At 51.0% G+C, this 21710-nt stretch overlaps 1 protein-coding gene across 1 annotated transcript in view; it reads left to right on the top strand.

Annotated features, from left to right (window-relative positions):
* NEB (nebulin) overlaps nt 1–21710 on the top strand; it is a 146712-nt gene that overhangs the window by 46849 nt on the left and 78153 nt on the right. The window contains exons 46-69 of the mRNA XM_067298601.1: nt 14–118; nt 219–326; nt 1186–1497; nt 1872–2075; nt 2938–3042; nt 3143–3250; nt 4942–5253; nt 5998–6201; nt 6493–6597; nt 6698–6805; nt 7665–7976; nt 8351–8554; nt 9417–9521; nt 9622–9729; nt 11421–11732; nt 12477–12680; nt 12972–13076; nt 13177–13284; nt 17068–17379; nt 17799–18002; nt 18747–18851; nt 19564–19671; nt 20203–20514; nt 20969–21172. Coding sequence (XP_067154702.1) covers nt 14–118; nt 219–326; nt 1186–1497; nt 1872–2075; nt 2938–3042; nt 3143–3250; nt 4942–5253; nt 5998–6201; nt 6493–6597; nt 6698–6805; nt 7665–7976; nt 8351–8554; nt 9417–9521; nt 9622–9729; nt 11421–11732; nt 12477–12680; nt 12972–13076; nt 13177–13284; nt 17068–17379; nt 17799–18002; nt 18747–18851; nt 19564–19671; nt 20203–20514; nt 20969–21172 — 4374 coding nt within the window. The remainder of the gene's footprint in view (nt 1–13; nt 119–218; nt 327–1185; nt 1498–1871; nt 2076–2937; nt 3043–3142; nt 3251–4941; nt 5254–5997; nt 6202–6492; nt 6598–6697; nt 6806–7664; nt 7977–8350; nt 8555–9416; nt 9522–9621; nt 9730–11420; nt 11733–12476; nt 12681–12971; nt 13077–13176; nt 13285–17067; nt 17380–17798; nt 18003–18746; nt 18852–19563; nt 19672–20202; nt 20515–20968; nt 21173–21710) is intronic.

Raw genomic sequence — 21710 nt, 5'->3', positions numbered from 1 at the left:
CTCACTCTTTCAGCGCTCATACACGTCAGCTTGGGAGAAAGATAAAACCAGCGTTCACATTATGCCGGACACGCCTGATATTTTGCTAGCGCAGCAGAACAGAGTGAACTACAGCGAGGTAGGTGTTTGATCTGGAGCTCAGTGGCCACCCTTGGAGAGTGGTGGGCCAGGAGGCAGTGTTGTTTGAGGCAGGTGGGCAACGCTTGTTTTTCTTTCAGAGACTGTACAAGCTTGCAATGGAAGAAGAGAAGAAAAAGGGGCACGACCTGCGAGCAGATGCCATTCCTATCCAGGCTGCAAAAGCTTCCAGAGATATTGCAAGTGATGTAAGTAGAGAGGAGGCCTTGTCGGCACACGTCCTGGGACTGCCTGAGTGCCTGCGGTGAAAGTTGCTGGTCTGTGGCCTTGGAAGAATGGAGGCCACGCAGCACTTCCGCAGGCCTTAGCCTTCAGCTGGTCTGTGAGCGTAGTGTTTCTGGAGGTTGTGCCTGTGGTTGTGTGTGCATGGTATGGGCCTGCTGTGCTGTGAAGGAGTTTGTAGTTGACTCTGTAGCTTAGGGTTGTTGCCTTAGTGTAAGGGGGTGAGTTCGGAGTCTGATGAACCTTAGTGGGCACTTCAGAAACGGGAGGGTCGGGGGGAAAAGTGTTGTCACTCGTCACTTCCCAAGGTGAGTAGCTGGAGGCCTGCAGCTGAAGACGCACCCGAGGCCGGGGAGGGTGAGGCCCGTGGCGCTATGGAAGAGAGCCTGGTGCAGTGAGTGCAGTGTGTCAGCCACTGTGGGCCGTGGGGGTGAGCGCAGGCGGGACAGTGCAGGCTGAAGTCCAGTTTGCCTGTTGAAGCAGTCTGGTGTTTCCCCCGTTTTGCATGCCAGCTGTTTCCTGTGGCCTCCCCGCAGGGATGCTTGGGCCGGGTGGCGACCCTCTGTGCTGGATCCTATGTACTGCTCCTGGTTCCAAGCTAGCTTGGTGGGAGTTGCCGGGTGGACATCCCGTGGCCCTGCGTAGACGTGGAGCGGGGTGGAAGTGCTGCAGCTTGTAGGCCTCTGCTGTCCTAGGCTGGTTGTTTGCCTGGTGGTGCCGCAAGGCGCAGAGAGCAAAGCGGTTGTCCGCAGAGGTTTGCCCAGAGTAGTGTCGTGGGGGAGAGAGCAGCTACCCTGAAACTGGTGATCTTCTTTGACCCTACAGTACAGGTATAAAGAAGGCTATCGCAAGCAGCTTGGCCACCATATTGGAGCGCGGAACATAGAGGATGACCCCAAGATGCTGTGGTCTATGCACGTAGCCAAGGTGCAGAGTGACAGGGAGTACAAGAAAGCCTTTGAGAAGACAAAGACGCACTTCAGTAGCCCGGTGGACATGCTGGGAATTGTGCTGGCGAAGAAATGTCAGGAGCTGGTCAGCGATATTGATTACAAGCATCCTCTGCATCGCTGGACCTGTCTGCCGGACCAAAACGATGTTGTACAAGCCAGGAAAGTGTACGACCTGCAGAGCGATGTAAGTTGTTCTTTCCTGGACTTGTTCCACCCGATGTCTCACTTGTGCTTTGCTCCATTGGTGGAGAAGGTGCAGGGGAGGAGCACAAGTGGAGGCTTATTGCGTGGGCCTGTTTTGTGCCCATACTGACTTGCCGGGTGTTTCTGCCTGGGCCCGGTGAGGGCAAAGATTGCGAGGGTCACACTTCCCAGTCACAGTTTGCATCAGGCGCCTTTCTTTTGGTGTGCTGAGCTTAATGGGATTCCATCCTGCTGGCTGGCAGGTTGAACCCAGGGACTCTGCTTTCCTCGGTGTAGCTTCCCTTGGTAGGAAGGAGTTTTTGTGTGGGTGTGGGAGATTGCTGAGCTGCTTTGTGTCCTTGTCCCTACTTTCAGAATGTGTACAAGTCCGACCTCCAGTGGCTGAGGGGCATTGGCTGGTCACCTAGTGGTTCGCTGGACGATGAGAAGAATAAGAGAGCATGCCTCATCCTGAGTGACAAGAAGTATCGGCAACACCCGGACACCATCAAATTCACGAGCCTTCCTGACTCTATGCCAATGGTTCTGGCGAAGCACAACTCTGAGATTATGAACCAGGTGAGATTTGCTTATGTTTGCAGTTGGAAGGAAAGGGGTGCCTTTAGCAGGGCACCAGCGCGCTCTGCTGCCAGGGCGTGGGTTTTGCTAGTGGGGTATTGTGTCCTACTGCCTCAGGGGTTTGTGTTCACCGTTTTGGAGCATGTTGTGTTTTGAGTAATTTGGAGCAGGGCCTGGGTGGCAGGCTGAGCAGAAAGGGGTTAAGCATTAGAAAGGCTCTGGATAGGCAGAGGTGTGCCAAGGGGCTCGCCGCTGGCTTTAGTTGTTTGGAGGCTGGTCCTGTGAGGAAAGGGGGTGTATGTTCCCGGTAGAGATGCCATCACGCAGGTGGCTGCTCTGGTTGCAGGGGCTGGAGGGCAGTTATCCTTGAGTTTGACTCTTGAAGTGCCCCTGCGTGGTTGGCTGGGATTCTTACGTAAGCATCCCGGTCGTCGAGGTTTGTTGCAGAAAGCAAAGGCTGAGTTGCCTTTGCTAGGTGTAGCTGTTCTGCCGTTTGCCGTGGCTTGCTCCATGCTCTGTCCCTTTTGGCTTGGCTGAGGCAGCTGGGCATTGCAGAAATCAGCAGGACAACACCCAGCATCTTCAGCTGGGCCATCAGCGTGCGCCCATGGTGTTTAGTGCCTAAGCGCCCGGGGTGCCCTGGAGCAGATGTGTGGGCTGGTGTGGCAGGAGGCGTTCAGCGGAGGGAAGCCCCTTTCTTCCTGCCTCCGGCTGCCTGCTGCTGTAGTGCATGAGCGCTGCCTGGGTGCGTGAGGCAGTGCAAAGGAGAGGCCCCTGCTGCAGGTCGCTCAGCTAGTTGGGTGTGTGAGGGTGTTTGGCTGTGCTTGTGAGATCCTACTTCCCGTGGTGCTCACTCTTTCAGCGCTCATACACGTCAGCTTGGGAGAAAGATAAAACCAGCGTTCACATTATGCCGGACACGCCTGATATTTTGCTAGCGCAGCAGAACAGAGTGAACTACAGCGAGGTAGGTGTTTGATCTGGAGCTCAGTGGCCACCCTTGGAGAGTGGTGGGCCAGGAGGCAGTGTTGTTTGAGGCAGGTGGGCAACGCTTGTTTTTCTTTCAGAGACTGTACAAGCTTGCAATGGAAGAAGAGAAGAAAAAGGGGCACGACCTGCGAGCAGATGCCATTCCTATCCAGGCTGCAAAAGCTTCCAGAGATATTGCAAGTGATGTAAGTGTCGCGAATGTAGTGATGCACTTCACTTGTAAGAGGGAAGCAGCACTATGTTTATTGCAGTAAGACAGCGACTTAACAAAGTTCAATCATGAATAAGAATGATTTAACAAGGTTCGATTGGGAAAGCTCACTCAGTTATTTACTGCATGAAGGACAGGGTCAGATGCGTGTGCATTGGAGACCCTCTTGTTGAGTCACGAGGTTCATACTGGACCCCCTTGCTTTCTGAACTCCTTTGGAGAGGAGCCTAGGTGCAGCTGGATCCAGTCCTGGTCCCAGACTTGGTCAACGGTTGATGTCTAAAGGGGTGTGTGCGAAGGGAACCTTCCTGTTGAGTCACGAGGTTCAGACTGGACCCCCTTGCTTTCTGAACTCCTTTGGAGAGCAGCCTAGGTGCGGCTGAATTCAGTCCTAGTCTCAGACTTTGTGAACGGTTTATGTCTAAGGAATTATGTGTGCAATTAGTCAGAGCTATAACTCAGCAAAGTTTCACAAAGTTCACAGAAGTTGAGCACGCTATTAATCACTTACCGAGGATCTGTTGCGGGTAAGGAATCTCTCAACCTGGAGGAGTAACCTTGAGAGGCGTCCCTGCTCAAGAGGAGGTTCTGCAGTGTAGCCTGCTGCTGTGCTGGAGAGCTCCATGAGCTGTGGGCTGCCGCCTATTTCTGGGGGGGAGATGATTGACTCATAGTCATATTTGCGTACTAGATGGGCCTTAGCTGGCGCATGCTCAAGTAGCTGCTACATACGTGCTGTTTACAGGGAGGTCAGGTTGAGGGGGAGAGAGCAGATCAGCGGGGGGGGGAAGGAGCACACCGTCACAGTAAGTAGAGAGGAGGCCTTGTTGGCACACGTCCTGGCACTGCCTGAGTGCCTGCGGTGAAAGTTGCTGGTCTGTGGCCTTGGAAGAATGGAGGCCACGCAGCACTTCCGCAGGCCTTAGCCTTCAGCTGGTCTGTGAGCGTAGTGTTTCTGGAGGTTGTGCCTGTGGTTGTGTGTGCATGGTATGGGCCTGCTGTGCTGTGAAGGAGTTTGTAGTTGACTCTGTAGCTTAGGGTTGTTGCCTTAGTGTAAGGGGGTGAGTTCGGAGTCTGATGAACCTTAGTGGGCACTTCAGAAACGGGAGGGTCGGGGGGAAAAGTGTTGTCACTCGTCACTTCCCAAGGTGAGTAGCTGGAGGCCTGCAGCTGAAGACGCACCCGAGGCCGGGGAGGGTGAGGCCCGTGGCGCTATGGAAGAGAGCCTGGTGCAGTGAGTGCAGTGTGTCAGCCACTGTGGGCCGTGGGGGTGAGCGCAGGCGGGGCAGTGCAGGCTGAAGTCCAGTTTGCCTGTTGAAGCAGTCTGGTGTTTCCCCCGTTTTGCATGCCAGCTGTTTCCTGTGGCCTCCCCGCAGGGATGCTTGGGCCGGGTGGCGACCCTCTGTGCTGGATCCTATGTACTGCTCCTGGTTCCAAGCTAGCTTGGTGGGAGTTGCCGGGTGGACGTCCCGTGGCCCTGCGTAGACGTGGAGCGGGGTGGAAGTGCTGCAGCTTGTAGGCCTCTGCTGTCCTAGGCTGGTTGTTTGCCTGGTGGTGCCGCAAGGCGCAGAGAGCAAAGCGGTTGTCCGCAGAGGTTTGCCCAGAGTAGTGTCGTGGGGGAGAGAGCAGCTACCCTGAAACTGGTGATCTTCTTTGACCCTACAGTACAGGTATAAAGAAGGCTATCGCAAGCAGCTTGGCCACCATATTGGAGCGCGGAACATAGAGGATGACCCCAAGATGCTGTGGTCTATGCACGTAGCCAAGGTGCAGAGTGACAGGGAGTACAAGAAAGCCTTTGAGAAGACAAAGACGCACTTCAGTAGCCCGGTGGACATGCTGGGAATTGTGCTGGCGAAGAAATGTCAGGAGCTGGTCAGCGATATTGATTACAAGCATCCTCTGCATCGCTGGACCTGTCTGCCGGACCAAAACGATGTTGTACAAGCCAGGAAAGTGTACGACCTGCAGAGCGATGTAAGTTGTTCTTTCCTGGACTTGTTCCACCCGATGTCTCACTTGTGCTTTGCTCCATTGGTGGAGAAGGTGCAGGGGAGGAGCACAAGTGGAGGCTTATTGCGTGGGCCTGTTTTGTGCCCATACTGACTTGCCGGGTGTTTCTGCCTGGGCCTGGTGAGGGCGAAGATTGCGAGGGTCATACTTCCCGGTCACAGTTTGCATCAGGCGCCTTTCTTTTGGTGTGCTGAGAACAGAGGGTTGTGGCTGCCTTGACGCATTTGCGGGAGTGGTGGCTGCCGCTGGTTAGAATTATTTTTGGCAGACCAAGGGCACAAGAGTCAAATTTGTACTTCAGGAGGAACACCAGTTGGAAATGCAAGCTGTTGGTGCAGCAGCGAATGGTACAAAGAGTGTTAATATGTGAGGTGTAAGAACCCTCCATATCACTGGCGGCTGGAGGTTAGTGAATGGGGCAGATCTTACCCTGGCAGACTGAGTCTTTTGCAGAAGAGGTGGTGGAGGACGGCTTTGCCTGTTGGCTCGGCACCTGCTTGTGCTGTTGTGGCATGGGGAAGGGCCAGGAAGAGGGATGCTGAGCTTAATGGGAGTCCCTTCCTGCTGGCTGGGCGGGTAACGTGGCGTCCCTGCTTTGCTAGGCATAGCTTCCCTTGTCCAATTTCATAGCTCCCCTGGATAGGAAGGGGTTTTTGCGTGGGTCAGGGAGATTGCTGAGCTGCTTTGTGTCCTTGTCCCTACTTTCAGAATGTGTACAAGTCCGATCTCCAGTGGCTGAGGGGAATTGGCTGGTTGCCAAGTGGTTCGCTGGATGATGAGAAGAATAAGAGAGCATGCCTCATCCTGAGTGACAAGAAGTATCGGCAACACCCGGACACCATCAAATTCACGAGCCTTCCTGACTCTATGCCAATGGTTCTGGCGAAGCACAACTCTGAGATTATGAACCAGGTGAGATTTGCTTATGTTTGCAGTTGGAAGGAAAGGGGTGCCTTTAGCAGGCCACTGGAGCAGGTGCCCTGGAGCAGATGTGTGGGCTGGTGTGGCAGGAGGCGTTCAGCGGAGGGAAGCCCCTTTCTTCCTGCCTCCGGCTGCCTGCTGCTGTAGTGCGTGAGCGCTGCCTGGGTGTGTGAGGCAGTGCAAAGGAGAGGCCCCTGCTGCAGGTCGCTCAGCTAGTTGGGTGTGTGAGGGTGTTTGGCTGTGCTTGTGAGATCCTACTTCCCGTGGTGCTCACTCTTTCAGCGCTCATACACGTCAGCTTGGGAGAAAGATAAAACCAGCGTTCACATTATGCCGGACACGCCTGATATTTTGCTAGCGCAGCAGAACAGAGTGAACTACAGCGAGGTAGGTGTTTGATCTGGAGCTCAGTGGCCACCCTTGGAGAGTGGTGGGCCAGGAGGCAGTGTTGTTTGAGGCAGGTGGGCAACGCTTGTTTTTCTTTCAGAGACTGTACAAGCTTGCAATGGAAGAAGAGAAGAAAAAGGGGCACGACCTGCGAGCAGATGCCATTCCTATCCAGGCTGCAAAAGCTTCCAGAGATATTGCAAGTGATGTAAGTAGAGAGGAGGCCTTGTCGGCACACGTCCTGGGACTGCCTGAGTGCCTGCGGTGAAAGTTGCTGGTCTGTGGCCTTGGAAGAATGGAGGCCACGCAGCACTTCCGCAGGCCTTAGCCTTCAGCTGGTCTGTGAGCGTAGTGTTTCTGGAGGTTGTGCCTGTGGTTGTGCGTGCATGGTATGGGCCTGCTGTGCTGTGAAGGAGTTTGTAGTTGACTCTGTAGCTTAGGGTTGTTGCCTTAGTGTAAGGGGGTGAGTTCGGAGTCTGATGAACCTTAGTGGGCACTTCAGAAACGGGAGGGTCGGGGGGAAAAGTGTTGTCACTCGTCACTTCCCAAGGTGAGTAGCTGGAGGCCTGCAGCTGAAGACGCACCCGAGGCCGGGGAGGGTGAGGCCCGTGGCGCTATGGAAGAGAGCCTGGTGCAGTGAGTGCAGTGTGTCAGCCACTGTGGGCCGTGGGGGTGAGCGCAGGCGGGGCAGTGCAGGCTGAAGTCCAGTTTGCCTGTTGAAGCAGTCTGGTGTTTCCCCCGTTTTGCATGCCAGCTGTTTCCTGTGGCCTCCCCGCAGGGATGCTTGGGCCGGGTGGCGACCCTCTGTGCTGGATCCTATGTACTGCTCCTGGTTCCAAGCTAGCTTGGTGGGAGTTGCCAGGTGGACGTCCCATGGCCCTGCCTAGACGTGGAGCGGGGTGGAAGTGCTGCAGCTTGTAGGCCTCTGCTGTCCTAGGCTGGTTGTTTGCCTGGTGGTGCCGCAAGGCGCAGAGAGCAAAGCGGTTGTCCGCAGAGGTTTGCCCAGAGTAGTGTCGTGGGGGAGAGAGCAGCTACCCTGAAACTGGTGATCTTCTTTGACCCTACAGTACAGGTATAAAGAAGGCTATCGCAAGCAGCTTGGCCACCATATTGGAGCGCGGAACATAGAGGATGACCCCAAGATGCTGTGGTCTATGCACGTAGCCAAGGTGCAGAGTGACAGGGAGTACAAGAAAGCCTTTGAGAAGACAAAGACGCACTTCAGTAGCCCGGTGGACATGCTGGGAATTGTGCTGGCAAAGAAATGTCAGGAGCTGGTCAGCGATATTGATTACAAGCATCCTCTGCATCGCTGGACCTGTCTGCCGGACCAAAACGATGTTGTACAAGCCAGGAAAGTGTACGACCTGCAGAGCGATGTAAGTTGTTCTTTCCTGGACTTGTTCCACCCGATGTCTCACTTGTGCTTTGCTCCATTGGTGGAGAAGGTGCAGGGGAGGAGCACAAGTGGAGGCTTATTGCGTGGGCCTGTTTTGTGCCCATACTGACTTGCCGGGTGTTTCTGCCTGGGCCCGGTGAGGGCAAAGATTGCGAGGGTCACACTTCCCAGTCACAGTTTGCATCAGGCGCCTTTCTTTTGGTGTGCTGAGCTTAATGGGATTCCATCCTGCTGGCTGGCAGGTTGAACCCAGGGACTCTGCTTTCCTCGGTGTAGCTTCCCTTGGTAGGAAGGAGTTTTTGTGTGGGTGTGGGAGATTGCTGAGCTGCTTTGTGTCCTTGTCCCTACTTTCAGAATGTGTACAAGTCCGACCTCCAGTGGCTGAGGGGCATTGGCTGGTCACCTAGTGGTTCGCTGGACGATGAGAAGAATAAGAGAGCATGCCTCATCCTGAGTGACAAGAAGTATCGGCAACACCCGGACACCATCAAATTCACGAGCCTTCCTGACTCTATGCCAATGGTTCTGGCGAAGCACAACTCTGAGATTATGAACCAGGTGAGATTTGCTTATGTTTGCAGTTGGAAGGAAAGGGGTGCCTTTAGCAGGGCACCAGCGCGCTCTGCTGCCAGGGCGTGGGTTTTGCTAGTGGGGTATTGTGTCCTACTGCCTCAGGGGTTTGTGTTCACCGTTTTGGAGCATGTTGTGTTTTGAGTAATTTGGAGCAGGGCCTGGGTGGCAGGCTGAGCAGAAAGGGGTTAAGCATTAGAAAGGCTCTGGATAGGCAGAGGTGTGCCAAGGGGCTCGCCGCTGGCTTTAGTTGTTTGGAGGCTGGTCCTGTGAGGAAAGGGGGTGTATGTTCCCGGTAGAGATGCCATCACGCAGGTGGCTGCTCTGGTTGCAGGGGCTGGAGGGCAGTTATCCTTGAGTTTGACTCTTGAAGTGCCCCTGCGTGGTTGGCTGGGATTCTTACGTAAGCATCCCGGTCGTCGAGGTTTGTTGCAGAAAGCAAAGGCTGAGTTGCCTTTGCTAGGTGTAGCTGTTCTGCCGTTTGCCGTGGCTTGCTCCATGCTCTGTCCCTTTTGGCTTGGCTGAGGCAGCTGGGCGTTGCAGAAATCAGCAGGACAACACCCAGCATCTTCAGCTGGGCCATCAGCGTGCGCCCATGGTGTTTAGTGCCTAAGCGCCCGGGGTGCCCTGGAGCAGATGTGTGGGCTGGTGTGGCAGGAGGCGTTCAGCGGAGGGAAGCCCCTTTCTTCCTGCCTCCGGCTGCCTGCTGCTGTAGTGCATGAGCGCTGCCTGGGTGCATGAGGCAGTGCAAAGGAGAGGCCCCTGCTGCAGGTCGCTCAGCTAGTTGGGTGTGTGAGGGTGTTTGGCTGTGCTTGTGAGATCCTACTTCCCGTGGTGCTCACTCTTTCAGCGCTCATACACGTCAGCTTGGGAGAAAGATAAAACCAGCGTTCACATTATGCCGGACACGCCTGATATTTTGCTAGCGCAGCAGAACAGAGTGAACTACAGCGAGGTAGGTGTTTGATCTGGAGCTCAGTGGCCACCCTTGGAGAGTGGTGGGCCAGGAGGCAGTGTTGTTTGAGGCAGGTGGGCAACGCTTGTTTTTCTTTCAGAGACTGTACAAGCTTGCAATGGAAGAAGAGAAGAAAAAGGGGCACGACCTGCGAGCAGATGCCATTCCTATCCAGGCTGCAAAAGCTTCCAGAGATATTGCAAGTGATGTAAGTGTCGCGAATGTAGTGATGCACTTCACTTGTAAGAGGGAAGCAGCACTATGTTTATTGCAGTAAGACAGCGACTTAACAAAGTTCAATCATGAATAAGAATGATTTAACAAGGTTCGATTGGGAAAGCTCACTCAGTTATTTACTGCATGAAGGACAGGGTCAGATGCGTGTGCATTGGAGACCCTCTTGTTGAGTCACGAGGTTCATACTGGACCCCCTTGCTTTCTGAACTCCTTTGGAGAGGAGCCTAGGTGCAGCTGGATCCAGTCCTGGTCCCAGACTTGGTCAACGGTTGATGTCTAAAGGGGTGTGTGCGAAGGGAACCTTCCTGTTGAGTCACGAGGTTCAGACTGGACCCCCTTGCTTTCTGAACTCCTTTGGAGAGCAGCCTAGGTGCGGCTGAATTCAGTCCTAGTCTCAGACTTTGTGAACGGTTTATGTCTAAGGAATTATGTGTGCAATTAGTCAGAGCTATAACTCAGCAAAGTTTCACAAAGTTCACAGAAGTTGAGCACGCTATTAATCACTTACCGAGGATCTGTTGCGGGTAAGGAATCTCTCAACCTGGAGGAGTAACCTTGAGAGGCGTCCCTGCTCAAGAGGAGGTTCTGCAGTGTAGCCTGCTGCTGTGCTGGAGAGCTCCATGAGCTGTGGGCTGCCACCTATTTCTGGGGGGGAGATGATTGACTCATAGTCATATTTGCGTACTAGATGGGCCTTAGCTGGCGCATGCTCAAGTAGCTGCTACATACGTGCTGTTTACAGGGAGGTCAGGTTGAGGGGGAGAGAGCAGATCAGCGGGGGGGGGAAGGAGCACACCGTCACAGTAAGTAGAGAGGAGGCCTTGTTGGCACACGTCCTGGCACTGCCTGAGTGCCTGCGGTGAAAGTTGCTGGTCTGTGGCCTTGGAAGAATGGAGGCCACGCAGCACTTCCGCAGGCCTTAGCCTTCAGCTGGTCTGTGAGCGTAGTGTTTCTGGAGGTTGTGCCTGTGGTTGTGCGTGCATGGTATGGGCCTGCTGTGCTGTGAAGGAGTTTGTAGTTGACTCTGTAGCTTAGGGTTGTTGCCTTAGTGTAAGGGGGTGAGTTCGGAGTCTGATGAACCTTAGTGGGCACTTCAGAAACGGGAGGGTCGGGGGGAAAAGTGTTGTCACTCGTCACTTCCCAAGGTGAGTAGCTGGAGGCCTGCAGCTGAAGACGCACCCGAGGCCGGGGAGGGTGAGGCCCGTGGCGCTATGGAAGAGAGCCTGGTGCAGTGAGTGCAGTGTGTCAGCCACTGTGGGCCGTGGGGGTGAGCGCAGGCGGGGCAGTGCAGGCTGAAGTCCAGTTTGCCTGTTGAAGCAGTCTGGTGTTTCCCCCGTTTTGCATGCCAGCTGTTTCCTGTGGCCTCCCCGCAGGGATGCTTGGGCCGGGTGGCGACCCTCTGTGCTGGATCCTATGTACTGCTCCTGGTTCCAAGCTAGCTTGGTGGGAGTTGCCGGGTGGACGTCCCGTGGCCCTGCGTAGACGTGGAGCGGGGTGGAAGTGCTGCAGCTTGTAGGCCTCTGCTGTCCTAGGCTGGTTGTTTGCCTGGTGGTGCCGCAAGGCGCAGAGAGCAAAGCGGTTGTCCGCAGAGGTTTGCCCAGAGTAGTGTCGTGGGGGAGAGAGCAGCTACCCTGAAACTGGTGATCTTCTTTGACCCTACAGTACAGGTATAAAGAAGGCTATCGCAAGCAGCTTGGCCACCATATTGGAGCGCGGAACATAGAGGATGACCCCAAGATGCTGTGGTCTATGCACGTAGCCAAGGTGCAGAGTGACAGGGAGTACAAGAAAGCCTTTGAGAAGACAAAGACGCACTTCAGTAGCCCGGTGGACATGCTGGGAATTGTGCTGGCGAAGAAATGTCAGGAGCTGGTCAGCGATATTGATTACAAGCATCCTCTGCATCGCTGGACCTGTCTGCCGGACCAAAACGATGTTGTACAAGCCAGGAAAGTGTACGACCTGCAGAGCGATGTAAGTTGTTCTTTCCTGGACTTGTTCCACCCGATGTCTCACTTGTGCTTTGCTCCGTTGGTGGAGAAGGTGCAGGGGAGGAGCACAAGTGGAGGCTTATTGCGTGGGCCTGTTTTGTGCCCATACTGACTTGCCGGGTGTTTCTGCCTGGGCCCGGTGAGGGCGAAGATTGCGAGGGTCATACTTCCCGGTCACAGTTTGCATCAGGCGCCTTTCTTTTGGTGTGCTGAGAACAGAGGGTTGTGGCTGCCTTGACGCATTTGCGGGAGTGGTGGCTGCCGCTGGTTAGAATTATTTTTGGCAGACCAAGGGCACAAGAGTCAAATTTGTACTTCAGGAGGAACACCAGTTGGAAATGCAAGCTGTTGGTGCAGCAGCGAATGGTACAAAGAGTGTTAATATGTGAGGTGTAAGAACCCTCCATATCACTGGCGGCTGGAGGTTAGTGAATGGGGCAGATCTTACCCTGGCAGACTGAGTCTTTTGCAGAAGAGGTGGTGGAGGACGGCTTTGCCTGTTGGCTCGGCACCTGCTTGTGCTGTTGTGGCATGGGGAAGGGCCAGGAAGAGGGATGCTGAGCTTAATGGGAGTCCCTTCCTGCTGGCTGGGCGGGTAACGTGGCGTCCCTGCTTTGCTAGGCATAGCTTCCCTTGTCCAATTTCATAGCTCCCCTGGATAGGAAGGGGTTTTTGCGTGGGTCAGGGAGATTGCTGAGCTGCTTTGTGTCCTTGTCCCTACTTTCAGAATGTGTACAAGTCCGATCTCCAGTGGCTGAGGGGAATTGGCTGGTTGCCAAGTGGTTCGCTGGACGATGAGAAGAATAAGAGAGCATGCCTCATCCTGAGTGACAAGAAGTATCGGCAACACCCGGACACCATCAAATTCACGAGCCTTCCTGACTCTATGCCAATGGTTCTGGCGAAGCACAACTCTGAGATTATGAACCAGGTGAGATTTGCTTATGTTTGCAGTTGGAAGGAAAGGGGTGCCTTTAGCAGGCCACTGGAGCAGGTGCCCTGGAGCAGATGTGTGGGCTGGTGTGGCAGGAGGCGTTCAGCGGAGGGAAGCCCCTTTCTTCCTGCCTCCGGCTGCCTGCTGCTGTAGTGCGTGAGCGCTGCCTGGGTGCGTGAGGCAGTGCAAAGGAGAGGCCCCTGCTGCAGGTCGCTCAGCTAGTTGGGTGTGTGAGGGTGTTTGGCTGTGCTTGTGAGATCCTACTTCCCGTGGTGCTCACTCTTTCAGCGCTCATACACGTCAGCTTGGGAGAAAGATAAAACCAGCGTTCACATTATGCCGGACACGCCTGATATTTTGCTAGCGCAGCAGAACAGAGTGAACTACAGCGAGGTAGGTGTTTGATCTGGAGCTCAGTGGCCACCCTTGGAGAGTGGTGGGCCAGGAGGCAGTGTTGTTTGAGGCAGGTGGGCAACGCTTGTTTTTCTTTCAGAGACTGTACAAGCTTGCAATGGAAGAAGAGAAGAAAAAGGGGCACGACCTGCGAGCAGATGCCATTCCTATCCAGGCTGCAAAAGCTTCCAGAGATATTGCAAGTGATGTAAGTAGAGAGGAGGCCTTGTCGGCACACGTCCTGGGACTGCCTGAGTGCCTGCGGTGAAAGTTGCTGGTCTGTGGCCTTGGAAGAATGGAGGCCACGCAGCACTTCCGCAGGCCTTAGCCTTCAGCTGGTCTGTGAGCGTAGTGTTTCTGGAGGTTGTGCCTGTGGTTGTGCGTGCATGGTATGGGCCTGCTGTGCTGTGAAGGAGTTTGTAGTTGACTCTGTAGCTTAGGGTTGTTGCCTTAGTGTAAGGGGGTGAGTTCGGAGTCTGATGAACCTTAGTGGGCACTTCAGAAACGGGAGGGTCGGGGGGAAAAGTGTTGTCACTCGTCACTTCCCAAGGTGAGTAGCTGGAGGCCTGCAGCTGAAGACGCACCCGAGGCCGGGGAGGGTGAGGCCCGTGGCGCTATGGAAGAGAGCCTGGTGCAGTGAGTGCAGTGTGTCAGCCACTGTGGGCCGTGGGGGTGAGCGCAGGCGGGGCAGTGCAGGCTGAAGTCCAGTTTGCCTGTTGAAGCAGTCTGGTGTTTCCCCCGTTTTGCATGCCAGCTGTTTCCTGTGGCCTCCCCGCAGGGATGCTTGGGCCGGGTGGCGACCCTCTGTGCTGGATCCTATGTACTGCTCCTGGTTCCAAGCTAGCTTGGTGGGAGTTGCCGGGTGGACGTCCCGTGGCCCTGCGTAGACGTGGAGCGGGGTGGAAGTGCTGCAGCTTGTAGGCCTCTGCTGTCCTAGGCTGGTTGTTTGCCTGGTGGTGCCGCAAGGCGCAGAGAGCAAAGCGGTTGTCCGCAGAGGTTTGCCCAGAGTAGTGTCGTGGGGGAGAGAGCAGCTACCCTGAAACTGGTGATCTTCTTTGACCCTACAGTACAGGTATAAAGAAGGCTATCGCAAGCAGCTTGGCCACCATATTGGAGCGCGGAACATAGAGGATGACCCCAAGATGCTGTGGTCTATGCACGTAGCCAAGGTGCAGAGTGACAGGGAGTACAAGAAAGCCTTTGAGAAGACAAAGACGCACTTCAGTAGCCCGGTGGACATGCTGGGAATTGTGCTGGCGAAGAAATGTCAGGAGCTGGTCAGCGATATTGATTACAAGCATCCTCTGCATCGCTGGACCTGTCTGCCGGACCAAAACGATGTTGTACAAGCCAGGAAAGTGTACGACCTGCAGAGCGATGTAAGTTGTTCTTTCCTGGACTTGTTCCACCCGATGTCTCACTTGTGCTTTGCTCCATTGGTGGAGAAGGTGCAGGGGAGGAGCACAAGTGGAGGCTTATTGCGTGGGCCTGTTTTGTGCCCATACTGACTTGCCGGGTGTTTCTGCCTGGGCCCGGTGAGGGCAAAGATTGCGAGGGTCACACTTCCCAGTCACAGTTTGCATCAGGCGCCTTTCTTTTGGTGTGCTGAGCTTAATGGGATTCCATCCTGCTGGCTGGCAGGTTGAACCCAGGGACTCTGCTTTCCTCGGTGTAGCTTCCCTTGGTAGGAAGGAGTTTTTGTGTGGGTGTGGGAGATTGCTGAGCTGCTTTGTGTCCTTGTCCCTACTTTCAGAATGTGTACAAGTCCGACCTCCAGTGGCTGAGGGGCATTGGCTGGTCACCTAGTGGTTCGCTGGACGATGAGAAGAATAAGAGAGCATGCCTCATCCTGAGTGACAAGAAGTATCGGCAACACCCGGACACCATCAAATTCACGAGCCTTCCTGACTCTATGCCAATGGTTCTGGCGAAGCACAACTCTGAGATTATGAACCAGGTGAGATTTGCTTATGTTTGCAGTTGGAAGGAAAGGGGTGCCTTTAGCAGGGCACCAGCGCGCTCTGCTGCCAGGGCGTGGGTTTTGCTAGTGGGGTATTGTGTCCTACTGCCTCAGGGGTTTGTGTTCACCGTTTTGGAGCATGTTGTGTTTTGAGTAATTTGGAGCAGGGCCTGGGTGGCAGGCTGAGCAGAAAGGGGTTAAGCATTAGAAAGGCTCTGGATAGGCAGAGGTGTGCCAAGGGGCTCGCCGCTGGCTTTAGTTGTTTGGAGGCTGGTCCTGTGAGGAAAGGGGGTGTATGTTCCCGGTAGAGATGCCATCACGCAGGTGGCTGCTCTGGTTGCAGGGGCTGGAGGGCAGTTATCCTTGAGTTTGACTCTTGAAGTGCCCCTGCGTGGTTGGCTGGGATTCTTACGTAAGCATCCCGGTCGTCGAGGTTTGTTGCAGAAAGCAAAGGCTGAGTTGCCTTTGCTAGGTGTAGCTGTTCTGCCGTTTGCTGTGGCTTGCTCCATGCTCTGTCCCTTTTGGCTTGGCTGAGGCAGCTGGGCATTGCAGAAATCAGCAGGACAACACCCAGCATCTTCAGCTGGGCCATCAGCGTGCGCCCATGGTGTTTAGTGCCTAAGCGCCCGGGGTGCCCTGGAGCAGATGTGTGGGCTGGTGTGGCAGGAGGCGTTCAGCGGAGGGAAGCCCCTTTCTTCCTGCCTCCGGCTGCCTGCTGCTGTAGTGCATGAGCGCTGCCTGGGTGCGTGAGGCAGTGCAAAGGAGAGGCCCCTGCTGCAGGTCGCTCAGCTAGTTGGGTGTGTGAGGGTGTTTGGCTGTGCTTGTGAGATCCTACTTCCCGTGGTGCTCACTCTTTCAGCGCTCATACACGTCAGCTTGGGAGAAAGATAAAACCAGCGTTCACATTATGCCGGACACGCCTGATATTTTGCTAGCGCAGCAGAACAGAGTGAACTACAGCGAGGTAGGTGTTTGATCTGGAGCTCAGTGGCCACCCTTGGAGAGTGGTGGGCCAGGAGGCAGTGTTGTTTGAGGCAGGTGGGCAACGCTTGTTTTTCTTTCAGAGACTGTACAAGCTTGCAATGGAAGAAGAGAAGAAAAAGGGGCACGACCTGCGAGCAGATGCCATTCCTATCCAGGCTGCAAAAGCTTCCAGAGATATTGCAAGTGATGTAAGTAGAGAGGAGGCCTTGTCGGCACACGTCCTGGGACTGCCTGAGTGCCTGCGGTGAAAGTTGCTGGTCTGTGGCCTTGGAAGAATGGAGGCCACGCAGCACTTCCGCAGGCCTTAGCCTTCAGCTGGTCTGTGAGCGTAGTGTTTCTGGAGGTTGTGCCTGTGGTTGTGCGTGCATGGTATGGGCCTGCTGTGCTGTGAAGGAGTTTGTAGTTGACTCTGTAGCTTAGGGTTGTTGCCTTAGTGTAAGGGGGTGAGTTCGGAGTCTGATGAACCTTAGTGGGCACTTCAGAAACGGGAGGGTCGGGGGGAAAAGTGTTGTCACTCGTCACTCCCCAAGGTGAGTAGCTGGAGGCCTGCAGCTGAAGACGCACCCGAGGCCGGGGAGGGTGAGGCCCGTGGCGCTATGGAAGAGAGCCTGGTGCAGTGAGTGCAGTGTGTCAGCCACTGTGGGCCGTGGGGGTGAGCGCAGGCGGGGCAGTGCAGGCTGAAGTCCAGTTTGCCTGTTGAAGCAGTCTGGTGTTTCCCCCGTTTTGCATGCCAGCTGTTTCCTGTGGCCTCCCCGCAGGGATGCTTGGGCCGGGTGGCGACCCTCTGTGCTGGATCCTATGTACTGCTCCTGGTTCCAAGCTAGCTTGGTGGGAGTTGCCGGGTGGACGTCCCGTGGCCCTGCGTAGACGTGGAGCGGGGTGGAAGTGCTGCAGCTTGTAGGCCTCTGCTGTCCTAGGCTGGTTGTTTGCCTGGTGGTGCCGCAAGGCGCAGAGAGCAAAGCGGTTGTCCGCAGAGGTTTGCCCAGAGTAGTGTCGTGGGGGAGAGAGCAGCTACCCTGAAACTGGTGATCTTCTTTGACCCTACAGTACAGGTATAAAGAAGGCTATCGCAAGCAGCTTGGCCACCATATTGGAGCGCGGAACATAGAGGATGACCCCAAGATGCTGTGGTCTATGCACGTAGCCAAGGTGCAGAGTGACAGGGAGTACAAGAAAGCCTTTGAGAAGACAAAGACGCACTTCAGTAGCCCGGTGGACATGCTGGGAATTGTGCTGGCGAAGAAATGTCAGGAGCTGGTCAGCGATATTGATTACCGCCACCACCTGCATCAGTGGACCTGTCTGCCGGACCAGAATGATGTTATCCATGCTAAGAAGGCCTACGATCTACAGAGTGATGTGAGTGCCTTTTGGTGTTATTTTTGGGGAGAAACATATTTAGTTATTTACATTGGTGCAATATGCCATCGCATGCCCATGTAGTAGAACCAAATTTTCAAGACTTATTTTTTATTTCTGTGGCTACTTGCAACTCTAGATCTCCTGTAGGGTATGTTAACTGGTTGATATTTAAATGAAATCGCCTAATTCCTAAATTTGGGCTATTTATCATTTGCCATTCTGTCAAACTTAGATAATGGCTTCACTGTGAATCTAAGTGAAATGCAGCGATTTTTTCTGAAATTTTCTCTGGTATTTGGGATCTATTTGAATTAAAAGTTGATAGAGAAATTACGTATATTGTTGCGAAAAGAGGCACTGAGTAAGTTGCATTATTATTATTATTATTATTAGAATAACCTTTTTTTTTGTAATAGAATTGCTACAAGTCAGACCTTGAATGGTTGCGGGGCGTTGGCTGGGTCCCAATTGGTTCCTTGGATGTTGAAAAAGCCAAGAAAGCGGGAGAGATCTTGAGTGATAAAGTATACCGTCAGCCTCCAGACACAATCAAGTTTACTAGTGTCACTGATTCCCTGGAGATGGTCTTAGCCAAGCAGAATGCAGAGACGATGAATAAGGTGAGTCCTGGTTTGTTAAGTAACATACTCGGCACTCTCCGGCTAAACGTCAGAGACGCAGGGCTAGCCATATGAGTCTCTGTCTTCTGCCTGAGGTTGCAGCACTGCAAAGCTTTAAAAGTGTAAAGCATGTGCTAATTTAATAATCTGTTCCAAGTTACCAAGTTAAATTGTAATTATCAATTAAGTGTGAACCTTTCCACATACTCCAGTGTTTATCTAGTAATAATTTTCATCTAATAATTTCTATAATAATTTGTTTTTGTCTAATAAATCTTATTGTATATCAAATTTATCCAGTAATCTAGCAACTAATAAACTAATTGTTTTAGAGCTGTCTTTGAAATACCCGTGTTTTAAAATAGCTCAGCGTATTACTTAGATTTTAAGAGCATTTTTGGCCTGATCTCAATCCTATATGTGTCAATAAAACCATTTTCTCTTTGGATCAGGCCTTGTCCTTAGAGTTTAGCTCTCTATGTATCTGATTAGCATTCCATGGAAAACCTTATTCTAAGCCTTTTTTTTTTTTTTTTTTTTTAAACAGAAGCCCTTCTAGATTGAAAAATCTTAATCTGGAGATAAATTATCTAGAGGAGTGAATACAAAATCTCATTGCTATAGAAAGAATAAGTTTTTTTCAGACTTCACATGGAGTAAAGCTCTGTAATTGTCCTTATTTTTTATGAGATCTCCAAGTAGTCTTTTTTTTTTTTTTTTAAACATATGTTATTTCTCTCACAGCGTTTATATACTGAGGCCTGGGATAAAGACAAGACACAAATCCACATAATGCCTGACACGCCTGAAATCACACTGGCAAAACAGAACATGCAAAACTACAGTGCGGTGAGTGTATTCGCTCTCCAAATATATCCAGTTTGTAGCATGGCTGAATCGTCAATATTTTGATAAACCTGATATAGATGGTGCCATCTGTTTTTTTTTTTAATTAGCTTCCAATAATCTTCCTCAAAATTCTGACTTTAAAAACATTGTTTGCGCTTCTGTACAGCGGTCTATGCATACACTGGGGAGCAGTGTTTAGAGCGTACTCTGTGAGATGTTGTGTCTCCAGTGAATCTTTGAGTCCTTTCTGCCATTGTGCGTTTTGTTGGGAAGGTGCAAAATTTATTCCAGCATTGGAAATATCAAAAAAGTTGTTTCCATAACAATTCTGAAGAGCAGTGATCCCAGTGTTCAATGTTAGTTTAGGCAAATAAATTCACATTAATAAGAGGTGTCTTTTAAGAGTAAGTTTTAATCCACTTGTATCAGAGGAATAGTTTATCTGTAAAATTATATTCTATGTTATGTTAGTTAAAGAATTGAAAGAAAAAAATAAATTGTTAGCTAATGTATTTGGCAAAGATCTTCACTTGATATAAATTCATGTCAGCTAATGATCTGGATCTTTGCATTAAGAAAGTTAGGTAAAGCTAGGTTAGAATAAATCTTAACGTTGTGCTATCTACTCTAGTGACCAGCAATCAGTTTTGCAGAGAATGTAGTATATGGAGTTTAGTTACAAGAATCACATAGTTTAATTCCTCACATATAGAAACTTTATAAACATGCCATGGAAGAATCGAAAAAGAAAGGCCATGACTTGCGAGGTGATGCCATCCCCATTCAAGCTGCCAAAGCATCCAGGGAAATCGCCAGTGATGTAAGTGACTCTACCTTTTTGTTCCTTTGTATGCTAATGTCTGCTCTTGGCAACCTGAAAATTGTTAGTTGGATTCTGTAAAAGGCATTTCAGTTAAACAATGATATTGAAAAGTATTTTGGGGAAGTAAATTAATATATATATGTATATGAAGACATGAATGTAAAAATTAAATGAATTGAAGAAGTTATATGGACAGTATAATGCCTCTATCACATTAAATGTTTTAGCTTGCAAGCCTGTTTCTTCAATAAAATCGTAAAAAACCCAGTCTGTGTAAATTGGAATTATTTCTCACTAAAATTAGAGAAAAGTGATTTTTCAAAATTTATTCGTACTCTGTTTAGAGTTCTAATTCAAATCTCAGAAATTTTATCCAAGAATCCATATTGTTAGCTCAAAATTTGCTTTACAAGCTTTTTGGTGACTAGATTATAGAGAACTGTGGAGAGTTTATTTTTACAACTTTTTAAAATGAATAAATGAGATGTATATAGTTAAAGGGACATAATACTTTGATTTATATTTCAGTACAAATACAAAGAAGGCTATCGCAAGCAGCTTGGCCACCATATTGGAGCGCGGAACATAGAGGATGACCCCAAGATGCTGTGGTCTATGCACGTAGCCAAGGTGCAGAGTGACAGGGAGTACAAGAAAGCCTTTGAGAAGACAAAGACGCACTTCAGTAGCCCGGTGGACATGCTGGGAATTGTGCTGGCGAAGAAGTGTCAGGAGCTGGTCAGCGATATTGATTACCGCCACTATCTGCATCAGTGGATCTGTCTGCCCGACCAGAATGATGTTATCCATGCTAAGAAGGCCTATGATCTACAGAGTGATGTGAGTGAATTGTTAAACTTGTAATACATAATTAAATGTATTGTCTTGTACAATATAATTTTTAAAAGATATGCAAAAACAAGATCTCTCATGTCAGACGTATTCACAGAGGTGGAACGGTTTATATCCTATCATCAAAGGTATGTTGCCAAATCCTATTTTCTGAGACCTTATCCTAAGTGTTATTTCTGTGTAACACTGATATTTGTGTAGTTCTCCCCTAACTCCCTTCTATGTGTTATTTAATGATTATTTTACATGTACTTCAAAAATAAAAATCAGTATCAAAACTATATCTTGCTACTGTAATATAAATATATACTGTAATATAAATATATAAAAACTGTCTATAAATATATAGGATTGCTGCTATAGAATAGGCTATGCTTATTCATAATTATTTTAATATTTGATCACACCTGCACATATCTGATGAACTTTCAAAAATTTTCAGGCTGTTTACAAATCAGACCTGGAATGGCTAAGGGGAATTGGATGGGTCCCTATTGGTTCCGTGGACATTGAGAAAGTTAAGAAAGCTGGAGAAATCCTGAGTGAAAGGAAGTATCGTCAGCCAGCAGACCAGATTAAATTTACTAGTGTGACAGATTCTTTGGCCATGGTCTTAGCCAAGCAAAATGCTGAGATAATGAACAAGGTGAGTTTTGTTTTTTTTGTTTTGTTTGTGTGTTTTTTTTACATCACTAGTATTACTATCTCGTAGAACTTGTTCAGGAGGTGGAAAATGCAAAAATCAAAGTAATGCTGCACACCATGTTGTTGTGGACTCAGAGATGATGAATACCCAAATTCAGCCTTTGTACAGGAGCAGAGTATCATATCTCAGGGCTCTGTCTGAACTGAACACTTAGCAAAAATGACTGGAAAAGTTCACCTATATCAGATATTAGTGAAGATCAATAATAAAATGTTTGGCTAGTTTCCCTTTTCTCCTCCTCCCATCTGAATCCCTATTTTTTTCTAAATGTCTCTTGAGTACAGTTTTTCTATTTCTTCAGTGTTATTTCAGCTCACAATGCAAAACTCATCTCTGGTAGAACGGGCCGAATGTCTTTGCAGTTCTTAAACAATGCTGTGAAATCTGTAGAAATGATGTTCCAGAGCAGGGGTAAGGGTATGTCTAGAGGATACGGTGTCATGACGATAGCACAAGATGTAGCAGAATATTGAGACGT

This window comes from Apteryx mantelli, chromosome 6 (assembly GCF_036417845.1).
Source record: "Apteryx mantelli isolate bAptMan1 chromosome 6, bAptMan1.hap1, whole genome shotgun sequence".
Lineage (NCBI taxonomy): Eukaryota > Metazoa > Chordata > Aves > Apterygiformes > Apterygidae > Apteryx > Apteryx mantelli.
Note: the sequence above shows the minus strand (reverse complement) of the source record. Positions and strands in the feature narration are given on the sequence as shown.